This window comes from Pituophis catenifer, unplaced genomic scaffold (genome assembly GCF_029215685.1).
Source record: "Pituophis catenifer annectens isolate HBS135680 unplaced genomic scaffold, rPitCat1.0.hap2 SCAF_3, whole genome shotgun sequence".
NCBI classification, from domain to species: Eukaryota; Metazoa; Chordata; class Lepidosauria; order Squamata; family Colubridae; genus Pituophis; species Pituophis catenifer.
This window is the reverse complement of record NW_027256883.1, coordinates 110,719,558-110,741,166: the sequence shown is the minus strand read 5'-3', so window position 1 is coordinate 110,741,166 and position 21,609 is coordinate 110,719,558. Positions and strand designations below refer to the sequence as shown.

General features: G+C 42.9%; 1 protein-coding gene across 1 annotated transcript in view; it reads right to left on the bottom strand.

Annotated features, from left to right (window-relative positions):
• Nucleotides 1-21,609, bottom strand: part of PAPPA2 (pappalysin 2) — a 150,459-nt gene that overhangs the window by 31,228 nt on the left and 97,622 nt on the right. Inside the window, exons 14-16 of the mRNA XM_070939233.1 lie at nt 17,114-17,285; nt 6,023-6,200; nt 3,595-3,808 (exon numbers count right to left, since the gene is read on the bottom strand). Of these exons, the coding sequence (XP_070795334.1) occupies nt 3,595-3,808; nt 6,023-6,200; nt 17,114-17,285 (564 nt within the window). The remainder of the gene's footprint in view (nt 1-3,594; nt 3,809-6,022; nt 6,201-17,113; nt 17,286-21,609) is intronic.

Genomic DNA, 21,609 nt, shown 5'->3' with positions numbered 1-21,609 from the left:
AACTCATTCAGTTGTCCTGTTTGGGTAACAGGATGCCTACAGGGAGAACTGAAGATGTGAAGGCAATCAGGCCTCTTCCCTGCTTTCATCAAGAAAGAAAAGAGAGAGAAGATGAATGTGAAGAGAAGGTTTCAAGGGAAAAGGCCAGATGATAGACAGACTGTCAGACAGGCAGGGATCCTTAAACAGCACCTTTAGTTTTACCATGTCACTATTTATCTTGCCTTTAGCTATTATTCTGTCTCTTGAGAGTCAGTTTGTGTAGTGATTAATGTGCTGGGCTAGAAACCAGTTTAGTCCCACCTTAGGCACAAAGCCAGCTTGGTGACTTTGGGCTGGTCATTGTCTCACAGCCTTAGGAAGGGGGCAATGGTAAATCACTTCCCCAAAACCTTGTCAAAATAATTGTAGAAACTTGTCCAGGCAGGCGCCAGGAGTCAACAATGATTTGAATAAACACCCACCCAAATCTGACTCTTAAAATATGAACATGCATATTTCTGAGTTCTCAGATGACAGTTTGTGAACTGGACTTGGCAAGTATTTAAAAGTCAACAAAAAGAATTAAGTTCTCAAAGAAACTGAACCAAATGTGGTGATAGTAAACAAGATAGTGATGCAGATTCAATCTCTCTTCCTTTTCTCCCCTATTGCAATCATTTTTAGCAAATCTAGCTAATAGACTTAAGGGAAAGAACATACGTACAAATGCAATGATATATTTCTGTTTATATTTATGCAATAATATAATATTATTTATGATGAGCAATGTAAATTTTATTACCTAAGAAACAATATAATTTTAACAACTGCAATTCTGTCATTTGTAAATTAGCCTTATTTTAAGCTGGAAATGACAGCAAATAGCTCAATAGAAGAATTGTATACTCTGCCTATATAGGTAGCCTTCACTTATCAACCATTCATTCAGCAGCTGTTCAAAGTTACGACAATGGTGGAAAAAAATTACACCCCATGACCATTTAGGAAGGGGTCCTCAAACGTGGCAGCTTTAAGACTTGTGGACTTCAGCTCCCAGAATTCTCCAGCCAGCTATGCTGGAGAATAAACCTACAGCAATCCTATAACCATATTTCATATTTAATATCTAATTATTTTTCATGATGTGGAACTTATTCATTGTTGTGATTATTCCAAAGCACCCAATCACAAGATCAAAAAGCAGAAATCTGTGTACATCTTGCTCTAAACATAATTGGAACATTAAAAATAAATTTATCTAATCAGAAGAAATTTAAGACTAGTGGAAAGATGCTCATAGAATATTAAGTACACAGCAGAATGTGCCTGGAGCTGGTGGAAGAGCCAAGGGCATGTCCTTATCTGACAAACTAGAGATGAAGGCATAGACATTTCTCTGCATTTAAAACACAGAAAGGGCATCTTAAACATATGACCTCCAGTTGACTTTCCACTAGCAATGAAGATCTATGACAGCATTAGCATTCCATCAGCCATACAGCAACATCTGCAGTAAAAATGAATTGTGCGGCGATTGATTTCTCAATACCGTAGGTATTTGAAGCCCTGAATACCGGAGGAGGAGGAGGAAGAGGAGGAGGAAAAGCTATGTATCAGCCTTGTCTTTCTTGTAATGTGAAGCACATAGCTTCCTCCACCTTTGCTCTTCAAATGACAGTGTTTGTTTCAGAAAGTAACACCAATTTCCTCCTCTTTCTATAAGTGATCAATCTTTTTCATTATTATTTTCACACAGCAGCTTCCTCTTATCTGATTAAACTTTTGTTTAGAAATAGTTTCCAAATGTGATCCAACTCTAAAGCAACAAATCTTTGTGGTTTCCACAGAGACAGCACAACTTTCAATTTTGGTTTTATTCAATGACTTTTCAGCATTAACTTCACTTCAGAGCATTCCTGTAATAAGTTGTACATGAATATTCATTTGTACTTTTATGTGCATCATTTCTGATGCATGTATTTTTGTGTATATATTCACTCACATACAATTTGTATGAAGAATGTATCTTTGAATATTCTTTGAATATATTACATTCAGTGTATGTAATGGCTCCCTACACTTAGTTACAACCTACCTTGACTACTGCAACTTATTTTATCCAGACGTACCTCTAAACAGTGCCCAGAATTTGCAACTGTTGGAAAATGTAGGAGTCAGGTTACTGGGCCATTGCAAGATATGGAGAATCACATGTACTGTACATTATGTACAGGTAGTCCTTGACTAACAACAGTTCATTTAGTGACTGTTCAAAGTTACACAAGTACTGAAAAAAGTGACTTATGACCATTTTTCACACTTACAGCATCCCCATGGTCACGTGACTTACATTCAGATGCTTGACAACTGACTCACATTTATGACGGTTGCAGTGTCCCAGAATCATGTGATTCCTCTTTGCAACCTACTGATAAGCAAATGGGAAAGCCAGATTTATTTAACAATTAGTGTTACTAATTTAAGAACTGCAGTGATTTGCCTAACAAATGTGGCAAGAAAAGTTGTAAAATGGAGCAAACTCACTTAACAAATTTCTCATTTAACAACATAAATTTTGGGCTCAATTGTGGTCGTAAATTGAGGACTACCTGTACTGAAAAAACAGACTATCCATATAGAGATCTTTGTGATCTTTCAAACCCTGAATGACTTAGGGCAGTGATGGCTAACTTTTTTGCCATCCCATGCCAGGAGTGAGGGACTGGGGAGGTTCGTGCCCACACCCATAATTCTATGTGCTCCGCCCTGCACATGCACACGTGATGGCCCAGTAGGGCCATTCTTCTTTCCCACCTAGCTCCAGATCCTCTCTATGCATCTGGGGAGGGCGAAAACAGCCTTCCCCACCCCCTCGGAGGCCCTCCGGCGGTAGGAAACAGTCTGTTTCCCTACTTCTGGTGGGCCCAGAAGGCCCGAAAATCAGCTGGCCGATGCGCACATGTGCACCAGAGCTGAACTGGCATGCCCACTGATATGGCTACGCATGCCATAGGTTCGCCATCACGGACTTAGGGCCTCCCACTACAAATCTGCCTGATTACTTGGATCAGTAACAGAGGAATCTTTGAAAGCCTTCCTACTGCACATCTCCCTCCCTCACCCAAGGGGAAGGCTAGGCTCCCATTTTCATAAAATTTAGAAAAAGAGCAAAAATAATTTTTATCATCAAACCTGTTAATTCTGTTTCTGATATTTTCATTATACTAGTTTTAATGTTTTATTTAATTGCATTTATTTTATCAGTTATTTACTTACAAATATATACATAGAGTATAAAGTATGTAGCTGAATTTTTACATAAATTGTGGTCCTACATGGGTGACAGGATCATGTTGCAGCGCCCTGTGCCTTCATCACCATTTCTTTAGACTACTGCAATGCACTCTAGATGAGGCTGCCTTTGCAATCTGTTCAGCTGATTTCTTTCACTCTCCTCTTGTCATTTTTATATGACTCCGTGCCAACAAAGAACAAAACTGAACATCCATCATAATTTTGGAAAATGCATTGCCAAGAATTAAAGCACTGATGCTAAGGAAGAAGAGAGAACAGAAGAAATATCAACAGGAGACGAGACATTTAACTACTCACTTCCTGGGCTTTTCCTCTTTTGCTTCTGCTACATGGTATCCAGGCTTACACTTGTAGCGACAAACAGATCCTACGTCATGATTTCCTTGCTTGCATCGAGGCACCAGCAGCTCAGCGTTGGCAATTGGGCCTGGAGAGTCACATTCCAGTTTGCAGTAAGCTTCTGGAAGTGACCAGAGTCCATCTTCCAGGCAGGTGATCCACTGATTAATTCCTGATTTCAAACAAGAGAAAGAAAAAAAAAAACCCATTCAAATTATCGCATAACTAGTTATTTTTGAACCTTAGGCTGAATCTTACTCTGATCCAATTTTCTTTACCTTCACCATTTGTTTATTTGCACAGACTTTTATGCCACTTTAGTCTGACTTGTACAGTCATGAAATGATATAAGATCTCCTGCTTGAGCAGGGGGTTGGACTAGAAGACCTCCAAGTTCCCTTTGAGCTCTACTCAGATTAATTGACTGATTGACAGTCTCCAAGTAATACACACACTATACAATAGCAACAAATAGTTATAATAGAAAATGCTAAGCTGTCTGCACTATCTTTCTCAATAGTACTTTGGCAGTATGAAATTTATTTATTTATTTATTAAATTCATTGGTGGTCCCTCTTACCACAGGGTAACTCAGCTTGCAATATTAGAAAGATAAAAACTATATTAATAAAATACTACAAAAATACAGAAATACAAAATACAGCTTTTATTTATTTGGCAAATGCCACATTTATTTTCTGGAAGATACAAACAGCCACACTGCATTTCTCATTCATAATCGGGAACAGAAAAGGCCCAGCATAATGGCACCGATGCTTGTGGAAGAGAGATGCCCTTCATAGCTGGAATGTGAGTTTGACTATAATGCTAAACCATTACAGAAAAAGATACCTGAGTTCTGTGAAGGTAGGAAGAAACTAAAACAACTTCACCTTGATTGCGATGGGTATAAGTTGAAGTAGAGAGGGACTCTGACAGGCTTTTGGGATTCTGTTACATTAAAGTAACCACATTAAAGTACATTCCAAGATTCCTAGAGATTTTTACCAACACTGAAGGGCCTAGAACATGGATGTCAAATTTGCCGTGTCATATTGCCATCATGTGACGTATCATGACGGTTTTCCCCTTTGTGGAGCTGGGGTGGGCGTGGCCAGCATGTGACGCATCTTCCTGTGGACTGCCAGTTTGACATCCCTGGCCTAAAAAAATCCCAGGTGCTTAAACCCAAAGAGCTAATTTTATATTTCATTCTCAAATGAAATATAAATGCATTTCATATTGTGGCACTTTGTCTTATGTTCACTGGAATTTTTTAAGAATTTACTGCAAACACATGCTCCAAATAATTCAGTGCTTTATTCAGAGCTGTCAAATTCAGAGAAGGGAAAATGGAGTTCAGGGATATATTACAAGATCTGGTGGATGGCAGCTGAACTCCCTAAAGTTGTTAGCTTTTATTAATTTTCTTCTCTCAGAATTTTAAAATTGCCATTGTTTTGTGACAGACTAAAACAGATATGTCTCCCATTGCAGTCACAATTCCTACCCCATCCTTTAGCCTTATCAAATATATTTTGAAAGAAAGAAAAAAAATTGTGGAGAGAAAATTGTGGACCACTCCCAAATATATAATGTTGTCAGTATATATTATCAATGTAAAGAATCCCTTATATTAAGTGAAATTTGTGTTGATTTTTGGGCACATCCATATAGCTTTCTTGGCAACAGAGTGAAAGTGACTAGATAAAACCTCAAAAAGATGTCTTGAAAGTCATAAAACCCAATATGAAATTTTGTAAGATGTGTTTTATATCATGAGTATCCATGAGAGGAAGGGCAAGGAGAACAAATGACAAAATATGTGTAAAATGATTATAGAAATATTATGACTTAACATAGTTGCATCATAAGTTAGGACAAAAGTATATAATTCAGCTCATGCATAATGTTATATTCCCATATTGACACTGCAGTTTGCTGTAGAGACTGCTTTTCATTTTTTAAGATGGAGTCAAGATCAGATAGTTGTTGCTGGAGCTCCAGAAGCTAGGTGATGCTGCTGTTGAAGATGACTGGGAGAATGGCTGATAATAGTGTTCATGACCAGGAGAGTTTGGTGCAGTACAAGAAATGCTAGTGATGACAGTTTGGGGATGAGGGGCTAGTGAGAAGTGGATCCCTGGAAGTAATCTTCTGGACAGCTGAAGAATGGTTGGGCAGCTGGTTGAGGATCTTAGATCTGTCCTGAATGTGGACATGCAGCTGAAGAGACCAGTGGTAGGCGTGCATTTTTAGCAGCCCCTAAAAATGTCACATATTTAGTATATTCTTCTGATCTTTTGCAGGCAACAGATTAGCAAAGACACAAGAGGAAATATTCTGGAACTTCGTTCCACGATCCAAATCTATCGTACCATCCTACCTTGGAGTTTTGCTGGCTTGATACAGGAAAGGAAGCATCTCTTCATAAACGTTGTTCCTTTGGGACAGGAAAACTCTGCATAAAGAACGTGAGATTGGTCTGGAAATTGGCAGTCAATAGGGTTACATGTCACTGATCTGTCCCAGTGACCAGAGAGACAAGTCAGCAAGATTTCTTTCTGGGAAAGGAAAGTGGAAGAGTCAAGAAATTTTGTAAAAACAGTCATTCCTAATTTCAATATGGGTAGAACTATTGAAAGTAGCAGTTGTTCACTTACCAGTTGTGGCTAGTCAGTCCTTTTAACAAGAGATTAGTTTAGAACTGAACCAAGTGCCTAATAGATAATCTGCTAATTTATTTAAATCTGACCTAAGACATTGGCAAACTGAAATTTATCATTTCTATCTTTGGCCTTGAAAAAAGTGATTCTTCTGTTTTCATTTTAACCACGCATGCTGAATCATAAGCAAATGATACTTTAAAAGGGGAGTACCTTTGGTCACTAGTGATCTTTCATTCACAGCATTGGTAGCAATGCCATTCTAGCTTTTGACATCCTTTCCTCTCACCCTTTAAACTATTTATTTACTTCTCCTGTTGTCCATGGCATAGGACCAGGCTACTTGCAAGACCACCTTGCTATCACTTCTAAATTCATCCCATCATTTCTAAGAGAGAGAAGGCATGCTTTGGGTCCCTTTTATTAAACAATGACATCTTGTTGGACCCTTGAGTTGGGCCTTCTTAGCAGTAGCACCTGCTCTCTGGAAAGCATCTCCCTGGAGATTCAGATAGTCCCAAACGTTTTAGCCTCTGTTAGGTCTTGAACCTTGACTGCATCCCTAGTCATTTGGGACAGTTGGATAGATGAGTTCAATTGTTGTTGGTGTGTTGCTTTTTTTGGGATGGGAAAGTGGGATGGTGGTTTATCTTTGGGCATCTGAGGTTATATGTTGTGAGTTTCTGTGCTTTAAAACTTGTAAGCCACCCAAAGGCATTTGTGTAACAATGTGTGGCTATGTAAATCATATCAATGAATCAATATAAAAATGTTTTTCCAAACTGGCTTAGAAATCCAAAAAACAAAATGAAAATAGTTCCCTGACTCCAAGCTTATAAACCAAATTGACAGAATTACAATGGATGGGGAGTGAAGCGAAAAATCTCACATCCTTTGGAGGAAAAGCAGTAACATGGCAGTCCATTCTCATTAGTTCTAAGACAGTGCTAAACAGAAATGCCAAGACTTTCAGTAAATATTCTGTTCTTATGAAATCTACATTCCAGGTTCAAAAAGCAGCTCTCAGCTATACAAATAATGGGTTTTTAAAAATGTGAATACATTCCCATTTTGCATAAGTCTGAGAGCTACATGCTGCATATGAAGCAAATGTTGAATTTGTCTTTGTGCATCTAAAATGTTGCAAGTTGACCCTTGATGCAAATACAGAGAAAATTGTGATCCAAATCTGTGGCAGTTGAATGGAGAGAATGGGCATTGGTCTTACCTTAAATGCCAGATTTCTTGAGTAGGGGTGACATTGTCCAGATGAGGGTTGTATCAGTCGGATCTGACGCTGGCTGAGTCATAATTTTTGACCACTCCCCTTGCTCCTCCCCTTTCAGGCTCAGTTTCGACGAAGGAAGGCCACAAGAAGGATCTCCAACAGGAACCATCATTGTCAGGAATAAAAAACTGGTCCAACGGGATAACTGGAAAAAACCTCTTAAACAAGAACAATAAACTGTACAGGCACTGAGACAGAGGGAGGGGCTGGACAATGTCACCCCTACTCAAGAAATCTGACATTTAAGGTAAGACCAATGCCCAATTTCCTTGATGAGGGTGTGACATTGTCCAGATGAGGGACATACTAAAGTTTTGTCAGTCTCAAGGGCGGGATGTCGAAGGGCCTGGGAAGACCCCTGCATGATGCACCTGCTACAAAACCCTCCTGTCAAATGATGCTTCGGCTGAAGCAAAAACATCTATCTTGTAGTGGTGGATGAATGGCGAGGGGGTAGACCAGGTGGCTGCCCTACAGACCTCCTCAAGGGAGGCCTGGGTCACCCAAGCTGCTGAAGTAGCAGCACTCCGAGTGGAGTGGGCAGTAATGCGACTGGGAACAGAGATCGCCTGGGCCTGATATGCCGAGGCGATGCAGGCCCTGATCCAGCGACCAATCGTAGCAGAAGAGACCTTGTGCCCCTGAGAACTTGGTAAGAATGAAACAAACAAGGCCTCTGATTTTCTGAAGGGGGCAGTCCTTTTGATATAAATTTTTAGAGCCCTCCGCACATCTAAGGCATGCCACCTTCGCTCCAAGGTATGAGAAGGTCGTGGACAGAAATTGGGGAGAATAACCTCCTGGGCCCTGTGAAAGAAGGAATTAACCTTAGGAATAAATGAGGGGTCCAATCTCAAAATAACTGTGTCCGGTCGGAAGACACAGAGATCCTCCCTAACTGAGAGGGCTGCCAGCTCCGAAATGCGACGGGCTGAAGTTATGGCTATGAGGAAGGCTACCTTAAGGGTGAGGAAATGAAGATGGACTGTGTGGAGGGGCTCGAAGGGAGCTTCTGTTAATGCATTAAGGACCTTGGGCAAATCCCAAGTAGGATATCTATGAATTGAGGAGGGCCATAAGAGCCTGGCTCCTTGCAGGAACTTTTTTATCACAGGGTGTTGAGTGAGTGGTTGTCCAGTTGGACTGGACAAGGCCGTAGACAGAGCCACCACATGTCTCTGAAGGGTGCTATGAGCCAGGCCACGGTCAAACTCATCTCGGAGGAACTCCAGGACCTGGGAAGGTGAGGCTGCAACAGGATCAATCTGGCGGGATCGACACCACCTATAAAAGGCGAGCCAGGTGATATTATAGAGTCTGACTGTGGATCTACGTCTGCAGGCTTGAACAATGTGAATCACCCTATCCGAATAATTATCTCACCTTAGCCGGGCCCCTTCAAGTGCCATGCAGTCAGTTGGAGCCACTAAGGTTCCGGATGAAGAAGGGTTCCCTGACGCAGCACAATCTTGTCTGGTGGAATCCTCCAAGGGTGAGATGTGGAGAGACCGACTAGGTCTGCGAACCATGGATGGTGTGGCCAGTGTGGGACCACAAGGATAATTTCTGCCCCACCGGTGATGATCTTCCGAATCAGAGCCGGAATCAGGGGCAGTGGCGGGAAGGCGTAGTGAAGCCCCGGTGGCCAGGTGAGACGAAGAGCGTTGATCCCTTCTGCCCCTGGCGTCGGGAACCTCAAGAAGAAGCGAGGAAGTTGGGTGTTCAAGTTCGTGGCGAAGAGATCTATGGCTGGAATGCCGAACCAGTTGCACATCTGATGGAATATGTCGGGATGGATCTGCCATTCGCTGTTGTCCACCTCGTTCCTGCTGAGGAAATCTGCTTGTGTGTTCTCCGTCCCTGCTATGTGGTCCGCTCTGATGGAGAGGAGATGTTGCTCTGCCCACCTGCCTAGGCGAAATGATTCCTCCATGAGACGCTTCGAGTGGGTACCCCCGACAGTTGACATGTGCCTTCGCCACCATATTGTCTGTCAAAACCAGAACAAACTGTTGAAATTGCGTGAGAGCGAGACGGATGGCCTTCAGCTCCAGCCAGTTGATAGGGTTGGTGAGGTCGGAGGCAGACCAGCGGCCCTGAGCCACGTGCGATGCGAGATGAGTCCCCCATCCATGGAGGCTGGCATCTGTAGTGAGTACAAGTCGGTCGTGATTCATGAAGACACCCCTTGTCTATTGAAGGTGATCTCTCAGCCTGACTGAGAGTGGAACTTTGACTGTCAACATGGTGTGGGCCTGGCGTTTCCGTTGAAAAGGAAGCAGGAACCACTGCAAGTGGCGGGCGTGAAGGTGCGCCCATGGAACAATCTGAACACATGAAACCATCTTGCCCAGGAACTTGGATAAAGTGGCCAATGGAACTGATGGGCTTTTGTGAATATGAGTTACTAGGTCCCTGATATCGGACCGCCGTCCCAAGGTCAGGAAAACAGTCCCTTGACTTGCATCTATAATGGCGCCAAGACGGGTGATCCAAGTGACTGGCACCAACTGACTCTTTTTGTAGTTGACCAGGAACCCATGATCGTTCAAGGTTCGGATCATGAGGTCCAAGTTGTGCAAGGCTTGTTCCTGAGAATGAGCCTGAATTAGAATATCGTCCAGGTAAGCCTGGAGCCTTACCGGTTTTTGCCTCAGGTGAGCTGCCACGACCGCCAGGACCTTTGTGAATACTCTTGGTACAGATGCCAGCCCGAAGGGAAGAGCCCGGTATTGGAAATGCTTTCCTGCATAGCTGAATCAGAGATACTGTCGATGATTTGGCAGGATGGGAATGTGAAAGTAAGCCTCCATGAGGTCTATGGAAACTAGAAAATCGTTGGGATGAATCCCTTGAAGAATAGAGGTTAGTGAACACATTTTGAATCTGCGATACACTATGTGTGAGTTGAGATTTTTTAAGTCCAGAATGGCTCTCCCCCACCCCCAGACCGCTTCGGGACTACGAACAGGATGGAGTAATACCCTTGTTTCCATTGATCGTGGGGGACCTCCTCTATGGCGTGTATCTGCAGGAAGTGCTGAACAGCCTGGTTCATTAAGTGACATCTGGCTTCGCTTTTGTAAGGTGGGCATTGAAGAAAGCGGGTTGGAGGTTTGGAGAGGAATTCCAGGGAGAGCCCGAATTTTACTACTGAAAGGACCCAGAGGTCTGAAATTGACCTTTCCCACCTGTCCGCAAAGAAGGACAGGCGACCCCCTATTGGAGGATTTGGCGGTGAGTCACTTACGACCGCGGGACTGGCGGTAGCCAGAGCCCCGAAAGGACCGCTTTGGCTGGAATTGCCTGTTCCTGTCCCAAAAGTATTGATGGTCCGAAGACCTATAGGATCCCTGAAGATATTCCTGCCTGGACAGACTCCCTTGTCTGGGAGTAGGGACGAAGGGAAGGTCTCCTGTAAAAGGGAGAGGACCTTCTTTCAGCCCGTTTGAATGATGAAGGCAAAATCTTTCGCTTGTCTCGGGTTTCTACAAGAGGCTAGAGCTCTGGATGCAAATTTGGCCGAATTCAAGGTTGCATCAGCTGAAAATTGGGTGGCAGCAATGATTTTATTAATATCCTGATGGAGGCGAACCTCACTGGGGGGTACCCTAGCCTGTAGCTGTTGAAGCCAAAGGATGGTTGTTCTATTAAAAAATGAGGCTGATGAAGCTGATTGAATTGCCCATGCTGAAGCCTGATGGTTCTTTTTAAAAAGAAATTCCAATTTTTTGTCTTCTGGCCTTAGCCCTTCAGAGGTATCCCCTGCCACATATGAAGAAGAAGATGAGAGGGCTGCTACAAGGCTGTCCACTGGGGGAACTTGTAAGAGTTTAGCAAACTGTGGAGCAACAGCATAATATTTCTTATCTGAACCATGTGCAGATGCCATGGTTGCAGGTCCAGCCCACTGTTTTTTAACCACGTCTATGAACAGCTGTGGAGTTGGTACATAACAGAGATGGGGGGGGAGCTCAGAAAAAAGCCCCTGTGATCCACCCTGCTGGGCTCCTGAATTTCTTTAAAGTATTCATCTTCCTTTAAGGCGGCTGTTAAGTGAGCCTTATGCAATAAGGATTTGAATTTATTAGGGGGAAATAAACCTGTAAAGGCAGGTTGATCTTGAATTATGCCCTCATCATCTGATAGGTCAGAATGCCTCTCTTCCTCAAACACAAGGGCTTCACTAACTCTGGATGCTGCAGAATGAGAACCAGTAAGGCTGACTGCAGGGGAAATTCTAATATGGGCAGAACGCTCTGAAATAACAGAGCCAGAGTGGTGACCATGAATGTTAGCTGCCATTCGAGAAGCAACAGCCTGATCAATCAGAATGCTCAATCCTTCAGGAGTTAACAAGGCATAGGGGAATCTCTTGTAGAAGCAACTGCTGCCACATGCCCACCAAATTCAGGAGTTGCAGGAGTTAATAATTGGCCTGCAAAACGGTCTTGTAAGGTGGATTGTTCTTGTTGAAGAACATTACCCTCTCCCTCTGATGACCAAGCCTGGTTAACAGTTGAAATGGGAGGAGGGGGGGTAGATGGGGGAGGAGAAGCTTCCTCACCAGGCACAGTTGCAGGAACCTCGCTAATTTGCTTCTCAGAGGATTTATGCATTTTTGCTAAATCCTTTTCCCCTGTTTTGGAAGAATGCTTGCGTTTGGAAGTTGATTTCTTCCCAGTGGACTTAGTATTTCCCTCCCCTTGGGAAGAACGATCCGCCATCTTCAGTATACTCACTGAGACCAAGATGTCAACTAGAGAAAGATTTAGTTTCACTTCCGCCACGTGGGTTGAAAAAACAAGATGGCAACGACTCTGGCGTTAAACGCGATGACTGCCAGGTCACATTGAGCAGGATCAACTCTGCTCCAGAGGTAGCTGTCTAGGAAACCTAAAAACTGACCTCCTCAGCGCCCCTACAGCCACGATAGAAACGCTGGCTGGAATGCCACAAGGAGAGGCAAGGATAAACTTGCCCCTCTTCCCAAAATTCCGTTGATGTTAAAAGGGAGAGAAATCAAGGATTCAAACCTCCTCAAGCTCGTTGGTGGCAAAACGGCAAAAAAACCTCTTCAAAGGTGCCGCGGCACTTCAAATAACCGCCCTACAGCTGATCGGCGGTTTCGGGATAGCTGCGGCGTGGGCGGCGGCCGAATTTAGTGATCCTGATTTGGAAGTCAGGAAATCGCTCTTTCCATTGGTGGTAATGTGGTCTAAGCCCCTTTTAGACAATCGTTGGTGGGATAGAGCAGAAAAAAACCCACCAAAACAAATAGGGAAAGGAAAAAAAGTTCCCTTTTAAAATGGGGCTTTCAAAATGGCCTCCGCCAGGAGCGAAGCAAAACCTGGAAAACCAGATCACTCCAACAAACAGGACCGGCAGGCTACAAAAGGGGAGAAAAAGAGAAAAATATATATATAGTCTGGTAGACCGGTACCTTAGAAAAATTTAAAGGGGAAGTAACAAATTTAAAAAATTAGAAATTAAGTGGTCAAAAATAAAAAGAAAAACTTACAATATTATGATATTGAACAGACCTGGGCTGTAGAGCCAGATCTGCAGGAGATGTTTCTCTTAGGCCGACTGAATCTAAACTGAGCCTGAAAGGGGAGGAGCAAGAAGAGTGGTCAAAAATTATGACTCAGCCAGCATCAGATCTGACTGATACAACCCTCATCTGGACAATGTCACACCCTCATCAAGGAAATGTAGAGCAGTTCCTCTGATATTGATTTCATGTAATTATGTACCATCAGGTCTTAATAGCAACTCTTAACAACCACATAAGTATATTTTATCAATGCCAATCTATCCCTAATCTGATATTTCAGGTCTTCTAATAGTGCACTCATTGCCACTGTAAATGAGTCCATTTGCCTTGCTGCTTTTCATCTTCCTCTTCTCTATCCTTTTACCTTTCCCAACACTAAAGGCTTCTCTAGAGAACTAGGTCATTGCATAATATGTCTGAAGTAGGATACTTTGAGCCTAGTCATTAATGCCCGTAATCTGGATACTGGGTTGATTTGTTCTACAATCTATTTGTTGGTTTTATTGGCTGCTCCTTTCATACCAGTTCTTCAATCCCATAGAGACCCCTGGGTCTTCAGTTGCCCATCTTTGACTGCAAAGGAGATGTTCCCTCCCTACCTCTCTCTTTTCTCTGCTTTTGGTATGGAAGGAACCTCTACTCTGCTTCATTGCCAAGGCAAAACAGGATGTGAACGTGCACTCCAGTACTTCTTCAAGGTACCCTGATTTTCTTTCAACTCCTTCACTCTATAACAGTGCTTTAGTGTCACCATCCAAAAGAGCAGGTAGTCGTGATAGACTTCCATCTTCCTCTTTTCAACACTACTGGCTCATTAGCAAAGCTTCTAAGGCTGATTATTTGACATTTCTGAAGACTTTTCAATGCATTACATGCTAGAGTCTATAATTTAGTATTATTATTGTTTTCTACTGCAGATTGTTGATGTAACTTGATGCCATTGCAAGCCACCAAGAAATTTTTGATTGTACTCGGTAGAAAAGAAACAAACAATCCAACAGCAGGTTTCATGGCCAAGAATTCTTTTCCACCAATGTTTTTTGTTGGATTGCAAAGCATATGAACATTGAAAGTATCGAATTTAACTTTACTTCAATTTTTAAATATATTTTAAAGCAAAAAAGAGCATTTTAAAACACTCTTTTCCCAATCTAAGATGCACTTGCCTAAATAGAAATAAGGGAGTATTTTATGCAATGTCATGGTGCATCTTTATTTGCACAGCTCAACTCAGGAGGCCTTCTGCTATTAACTTAAGGAACAGGCAATTAGTCAATGTTGTATTTATTATTATTATTCCCATACCTAGCCTGCATGTTATTTATTTATTTGATCTATTTATTCCCTTTGTTTATCCCTGTCCCCCCCTCCAAAATTAAGGCAGATAACTATTTTTTCCACACATAGAGTGTGCACTGTATACTTTTATAGATCTCTGAAGGAAATTAGGGCAAACTGGGAGGAAGACCAAGTATTTGGACAAAAAAAGAAATACAAATAGGATGGGCCCAGTGAAGAGATAATGTATAATTCCAATTAATCGTTCTTCAGGACTATTTTCAGTTTAAATTAATAAAGTTGTGTTACAAATCATGATTGCACAGTACACATTAAGTTAGTTCATATGTCCTAACATTAAACGGTGGCAGAGGATGATGGACTATTGTAACGCTCTCTACATGGGGCTCCCCTTGAGGAGCACCCGGAGGCTCCAACTGGCGCAGAGTGCGGCTGCGCGGGTGGTAATGGGAGCGACATGGCGTTCCCATGTAACACCCCTCCTGCGCGAGCTGCACTGGCTCCCGGTGGTCTTCCGGGTGCGCTTCAAGGTTTTGGTTACCACCTTTAAAGCACTCCATGGCTCAGGACCTGGGTATTTGCGGGACCGCCTACTACCACCAATAGCCTTCCACCGGCCGGTACGCTCCCACAGAGAGGGGCTCCTCCGGGTGCCGTCGGCCAAACAATGCCGACTGGCGGCCCCCAGGGGGAGAGCCTTCTCTGTGGGGGCACCTACTATCTGGAACGAGCTCCCCCTGGAGATATGGAGGATCCCGGATCTGCGCACCTTCCGCCGTGCCTTAAAGACCTTTTTATTTCACCAGGCGGGCCTGGCCTAATTTTCTCCCTCTTTTATAAAAGATTTTTAAATTTTTAATATTTTTTTAGTATTTTATATATTCAAATTTTAAAATTGGTTTTAAATTGATTGGGGTTTTAATTTGTTTGGGCCAAAACTATTTAATTTGATTTTAATTCTACTTTTAAATTTTGTATGCATGTATTTTATTGTTTGGCTGTGCACCGCACTGAGTCCTTCGGGAGTAGGGCGGTATAGAAATCAAATAAATAAATAAATAAATGGTCCATGGTCATGAAAAAAAAGTTGGAATGAGAATCAATATACTTACGTCCACAAAATTCAACAAGCAGGAAAAAATTCTTGGAAAGATTACTGTAGAGGCTTTTATCTGTTGCTTACTTATATCAAACAATTCTGAAATGCAGCATCTATTTCCCATTACTCCTTTTTTATGGTTTTCCAGAGATTTTTTTATAAGTTGATATTTTAGAAGTGGAAAGTTGTTATTCACTTTTGCAGTAAGGTGGAAAATTATTATTTAGTTTCACTGTGTGTGGAAATGCACAGTTCCTAACTAAATGTCTGGTCAGTCAGTTTAATTTGCATATTTATAGTTCTTATGATTGGTTAGTAATTGAAAAGGTAACACAGGGGCACTATCCATTGATGTCCAGTTATAACGACTAATATTACTATTAATTTCCATACACTTTCAAAGTACTTCATTTGTAATTGATACAAACATTATATAAAATTGATTAGCATTATTATCACTTCCATAGTAGAAACAAAGAGCAATGTCATTGAGACACAATAGCTTGCCAGAAATATCTGGCAATAAAATTTACAATTTACAACTGTGTTTCTTTGCCAATATATTATACTCTACCTATTTAAGTTTCAAAGAAAACTAGTTAATTCAATGTTACATCAGAGATCAGCTTGACCTATTCCGTGACATACACAATGTGCCGAAGAAATTAAATTTTGACACAATGAAAACTTTTTTTCCCACTGAAAATAAATGTTGCAGCTAGTTATTATTTGCAGAGAATTTTTCTGTCTCCATCCCAGGATTTTAAACTTTTGCCAATAGTTAAAATATTTTTTGGCATATAACAATATGGGAGTTGAGAGAAAAATACAGGAATCTAATCAAGGCATATGTCAAAACCAGGTATCAAAACTAAAGGCTATTTTAAAACAAAATTGAAAGGCTATGTTGAACATTAAAGTTATAGAAGGAAACATTTTGCAAGAGAAAGTTAGATTTAGGCTGTAAACATATCTTTACAACCCTCTCCAGGTGTTTACAAAGTATAAACATGACGCAAAATTGGAGCAAATAAATGTATTAATTTCTCCACTGTATCATAGCCATATTGATGGGAAAACTATGAAGAACATATCTTTAAACGAATGGATGAATGAAGGTGGTACCATCACAATTTCATTTTGCCTTATATTCATTCACTGTTGAAAGGGTTGAAAATCTTATCCACACCATACAGAATGAAAAATCGAAAATGAACAATGAACAGAATAAAATAAAATGCTAAAACATCTGCACATTTGTGGAGATTAATTTTGAAAGTATATTTTTCAAACATCTATGTTTGCTTCAGATTTTTTCCTCCATTATCTTCTCTTTTATCATTGACTTATAATTAAAAGACCACTAGGAAAAGTATTGTATTATTTTTGAACATTTCAAATTATGTTTAATTTGAATTTAAGGCAAGAAATCTCAAGGTTGCATCATTGTCACATAACTAACGTTGCAACCACTGCTCTCTTCTTGCCAGTTATTAGATATACAATGGGAAAAATATATTTTTTATGAAGCACACTTACAATGACATTCATAAATCCTATGTACTTACCTGTGCTGGGCGCAGCAATTGTCCATGTTTAACATGGAGAACAAAACCTTTCTCACAAGAAGTAGCACATTCTAGGTGGCCTCGACTACTGGAGCTACAGTTTGCAAAAGTAGCATGATGGATCTGTGGAAGCACACAGCTTCCCTTCTCCCTGCAGGTATGTTGGGTGCAGCTGTTGGGAAGAGAAAGGGGAAACATGTACAAACAAAACACAGATACACACATAGATAAAATGAGAAAAATAAGTGTATAGTGCCCCAAAACAACAATAGCAAATCTTGTAGCACTGACATAAATTTTGTTTTGTAAACAGTAAAACTCCCTAAATCAACATTTGCTATTTTATTATATGAGCAGATTTCTTCTCAGCTGTTAAATTAGAGCCAGTTTGCTCAAGTGGTTAAGGCACCAGGATAGAAAGTAGACTACTGTGAGTTGAACTCCTGCCTTAACCATGAAAGCCAGCTGGATGTCCTTGGGCCAGTCATTCTCTCTCTCTCAGCCCATCCCAACTCCAGAGTTGTTGTTGTAGGGAAAATAGAAGGAGGAAGATGTGTTGGATACAGTGGCCACCACATGATATTTGTAAAAATAAGAAAAGCAGGATACATATAAATATAAGCACTTAAACAATAATTAAAATCAACCTACTAAAAAAATACTGAAGCAAACAGGTGACCCAATTCACCATGTTGAAGCAATAAAAAGGCCCTCAGTCACTTCAGGATAATGGTGAACTAGAAGACTCCAGTCTAACTCCAGTTTTCTAGTCCAATATTTTCAGGTCTAATTGTAATAGTACTGAAGCTACCCAGCCTGGAACAACCTGAACATAGCAAAAAATACTACAGGTACAGTGCCTGCTGAAGCCAGAGAATGAACATTGGAGCTTACCTGAATGTTCGATCTATGTGTGCTGCAGGAGAGTCCAGCAATGGATTCAAGTTTAGCTTGGTTGGCCAAAGACTGAGTTGAATTTGCCTAGCCACGCCTCTTTCTCCCATGAGCCTTCAGTGTTTCGACGAAGAGGTCTGTAGAAGATGTAGCAATGATGATAGAATAATGTCCACTATAACTAGGTGTTGGATGCTGGACCGCTACAGTAGGGCGGGGTTGGACTCTCCTGCAGCGCACATAGATCGAACATTCAGGTAAACTCCAATGTTCAATCTCCTGTGCGCTGCTTGGAGATTCCAAGCAATGGGATATACCCAAGCTAAGTATCCCCAGGGCGGGAGTCCGAGCGGTCCAGGTGTCGTTCGCCTGGTAGAACCTGCTGCAGAACTCTTCTGCCAAACGAAGCCTCGGCTGAGGCAAAAACATCCAACTTGTAATTTCTGATAAAGGTAGTGGGAGAAGCCCAAGTTGCAGCCCTGAAGATCTCCAATATGGAAGCCTGAGTAGCCCAGGCTGCTGTGGTGGCAGCGCTACGAGTTGAATGCGCAATGATGTTTCTAGGCACTGGAGTAGATTGATGTTCATAAGCCATTGCGATGCAAGCTTTGATCCATCTCGCAATTGTAGATGGGGTAACTTTCTTCCCCATGGCAGTAGGCTGGAATGACACAAATAGTGATTCAGACTTCCTGAATGATGCAGTCCTGTCAATATATTTGCGGAGTGCCCTATGAACGTCGAGCATGTGCCAACGTCGTTCTCTAGGATGTGCTGGGTCAGGGCAAAAGTTAGGTAAAACCACCTCCTGTGCCCTGTGAAACCAAGAATTGACTTTTGATACGAAAGTCGGGTCCAACCTGAGGACCACCCTGTCGGAGTAAAAGATGAATAGATCTCCACGTACCGACAGTGCCGCCAGTTCGGAGATCCTTCTTGCAGACGTGATTGCTATCAAGAAGACGACCTTGAAGGTAAGTATTCTGAGGCTGGTGGATCCTAAGTGCTCGAATGGAGCAGACATGAGTGCTTGCAGAACAAGAGGCAAGTCCCAGGAAGGATACCTATGGACTGGAGGAGGCCGTAAGTTAGCAACTCCCCGAAGAAAACTCCTCACCTTGGGATGTTGAGAGAGAGGGATAGGACCCTCTCCCTGTAGAATAGTCACTAAGGCGGCCACCTGTCTGCGGAGCGTGTTGGCAGTAAGTCCTCGTTTGAATCCTGAGTGTAGGAAATTCAAGACGTCCAGAAGAGAAGCTGCCCTGGGAGGAATGTGCGATTTTCGGCACCAGCTAGAGAAAGTTGACCAAGTGGCGCCGTAAATCCTGGTGGTAGGCGGACGACGAGATGCCTGGATGACGGAAATGACCTCATGTGAGAATCTGGAGTCCCTCAGGATTTCCCGCTCAATCGCCAGACGGCCAGTTGGAGCCACTGGGGCTTGGGATGTTGAACTGCCCCCGGTTTAGGACAATCCTGTCTGGCGTAATCCTCCACGGGCGGGACACTGACAGTGACACTAGGTCCGCAAACCAAACCTTCTGGGCCAGTGCGGAGCCACCAACAGAATTTCTGCCTGCTCATCCAGAAGCTTCCGGATGACCCTTGGTAGTAGAGGTGTTGGAGGAAATGCATATAGAAGGCCTCGAGGCCAGGGCACCCGAAAGGCGTCTGTCGCTTCTGCCCCTGGCGTCAGAAATCTGGAAAAGGACCATGGTAGGTGAGTGTTCTTTGGTGTTGCACGCATGGTTGGCCGAACCTGGTCGTCAGTTGGTGAAACAGGTCTGGATGGAGACGCCATTCGGAGTGGTCGACCGTTGTTCGACTCAATCAGTCCGCCTGTTCGTTGTGTGTGCCTGAAATATGTTCCGCTTGGAGGGAGAGCAGATGTGATTCCGCCCAGAGGCCAAGGCTCGCTGCTTTGGACATCAGGTCCTTGGACCAGGTGCCTCCCTGCCTGTTCACATGTGCCTTGGCGGTCACATTGTTGGTTAACAGCAACACGTGACGGTTGATTAGCGAGAGGTGGAAATGACGGAGAGCTAGGTGGGCAGGTCTGAGTTCCAACCAATTTATGTCATGTAACAGATCCTGTGGTGACCATCTGCCCTGTGCCATCTGGGAACCCAGGGGAGCCCCCCCAGCCTAATAGACTGGCATCTGAAGTTAGTGTTAGACGTGGTGGTTCCTTGAAGAGACAGCCTTTCTCTAGGGAAGGTGACGTCCACCAGTTCAGGGAGTGGAGAACTTTTGGAGGCACTCTGACTCTTGTTGTGGAATCACTGATGCCTGCACGTTGGCTCCGTAGGAGGAACCATTGTAAGGTTCGGGAATGTAGCCTTGCCCAAGGAACGATGGCCAAACATGAAATCATTTTCCCTAGCAACTGGGACAATACTGCGAGGGAGACAGACCTGGCTGACCTGACCCGATGTATCAAGGCCCGTATGCTGACTAGATGTTCTGATGATAGAAAAACCTGGCAACTGACTGTGTCTATCCGGGCACCTAAATGAAGAATAGAATGGGATGGAATTAACTGGCTCTTTTCTAGATTTATTGAAAACCTGTGAAGTTGCAGAGTCTGAATAGTCTCTGACAAATCCTGTCTCGCCTGCCTGATGGATGAAGATTGAATCAAAATGTCGTCTAGATAATATTGAAGCCTGATTGGGCGAGCCCGCAGATGGGCTGCCACCACGTCCAGGAACTTTGTGAATGTCCTGGGGGCAGAGGACAGGCCGAATGGAAGGACCCTGTATTGGAAGTGTTGCCCTGCGTAACAGAATCTGAGATATTTCCTGTGTGAAATCCGAATTGGTATGTGCAGGTAGGCTTCCTTTAGATCTATTGATGTAAGCAGATCCCCCTGTCTGATGCAAGTTAGAATAGAGGTTAAGGATTGCATCTTGAATCTCTTGTATTTGATGTATTGGTTGAATCTTTTTAGATCTAGTATTCCCCTGCAACCCCCCGATTTCTTGGGAACCAGAAAGAGGATCGAGTAGAAACCAAGACCCTTCTGCGAGAGAGGCACCGGTTCTATTGCCTAGATAGAAAGTAGATGAAGGATCTTGGCTTCCATCAGAGACCTCCTGGTGGCATCCCTGGGAAGAGTGCAAGAGATGAATCTCCTTGGAGGGAGGGATGAAAACTCTAATGTGAGACCGAGCCGGATGGTTTGCAGAACCCAGGCGTCGGTTGTGATGAGCTCCCATTGGGCTGAGAACCTCAAGAGGCGGCCTCCAATGGGAACGTGTGACTGGGAGTCATTTGGACCTGCGGTAAGGTCTACCGCCGGCCCCTCGAAAAGGTCTCCTAGACTGGGGTTGTCTAGACCTGTCCCTGAACTGAGCCCTATCCTGGGATCGGTCTGAAGTTGGAGGGTAAGTCCTCTGATAGGTTGGGGCGGAGTAACCACCCTCCGCCCCACAAAAGGACTGCCTGCAATAATATGGAGAGTATCTCCTGTCTGTCCTCCTGTGAGACAGGGGAAGTACCTTCCTTTTATCCTTGGTCTCTACCAAAATGGGATCTAAAACATCACCAAAAAGATTATTGCCCTGAAAAGGAGCAGATGCCAATTTCCATTTGGATTTCAT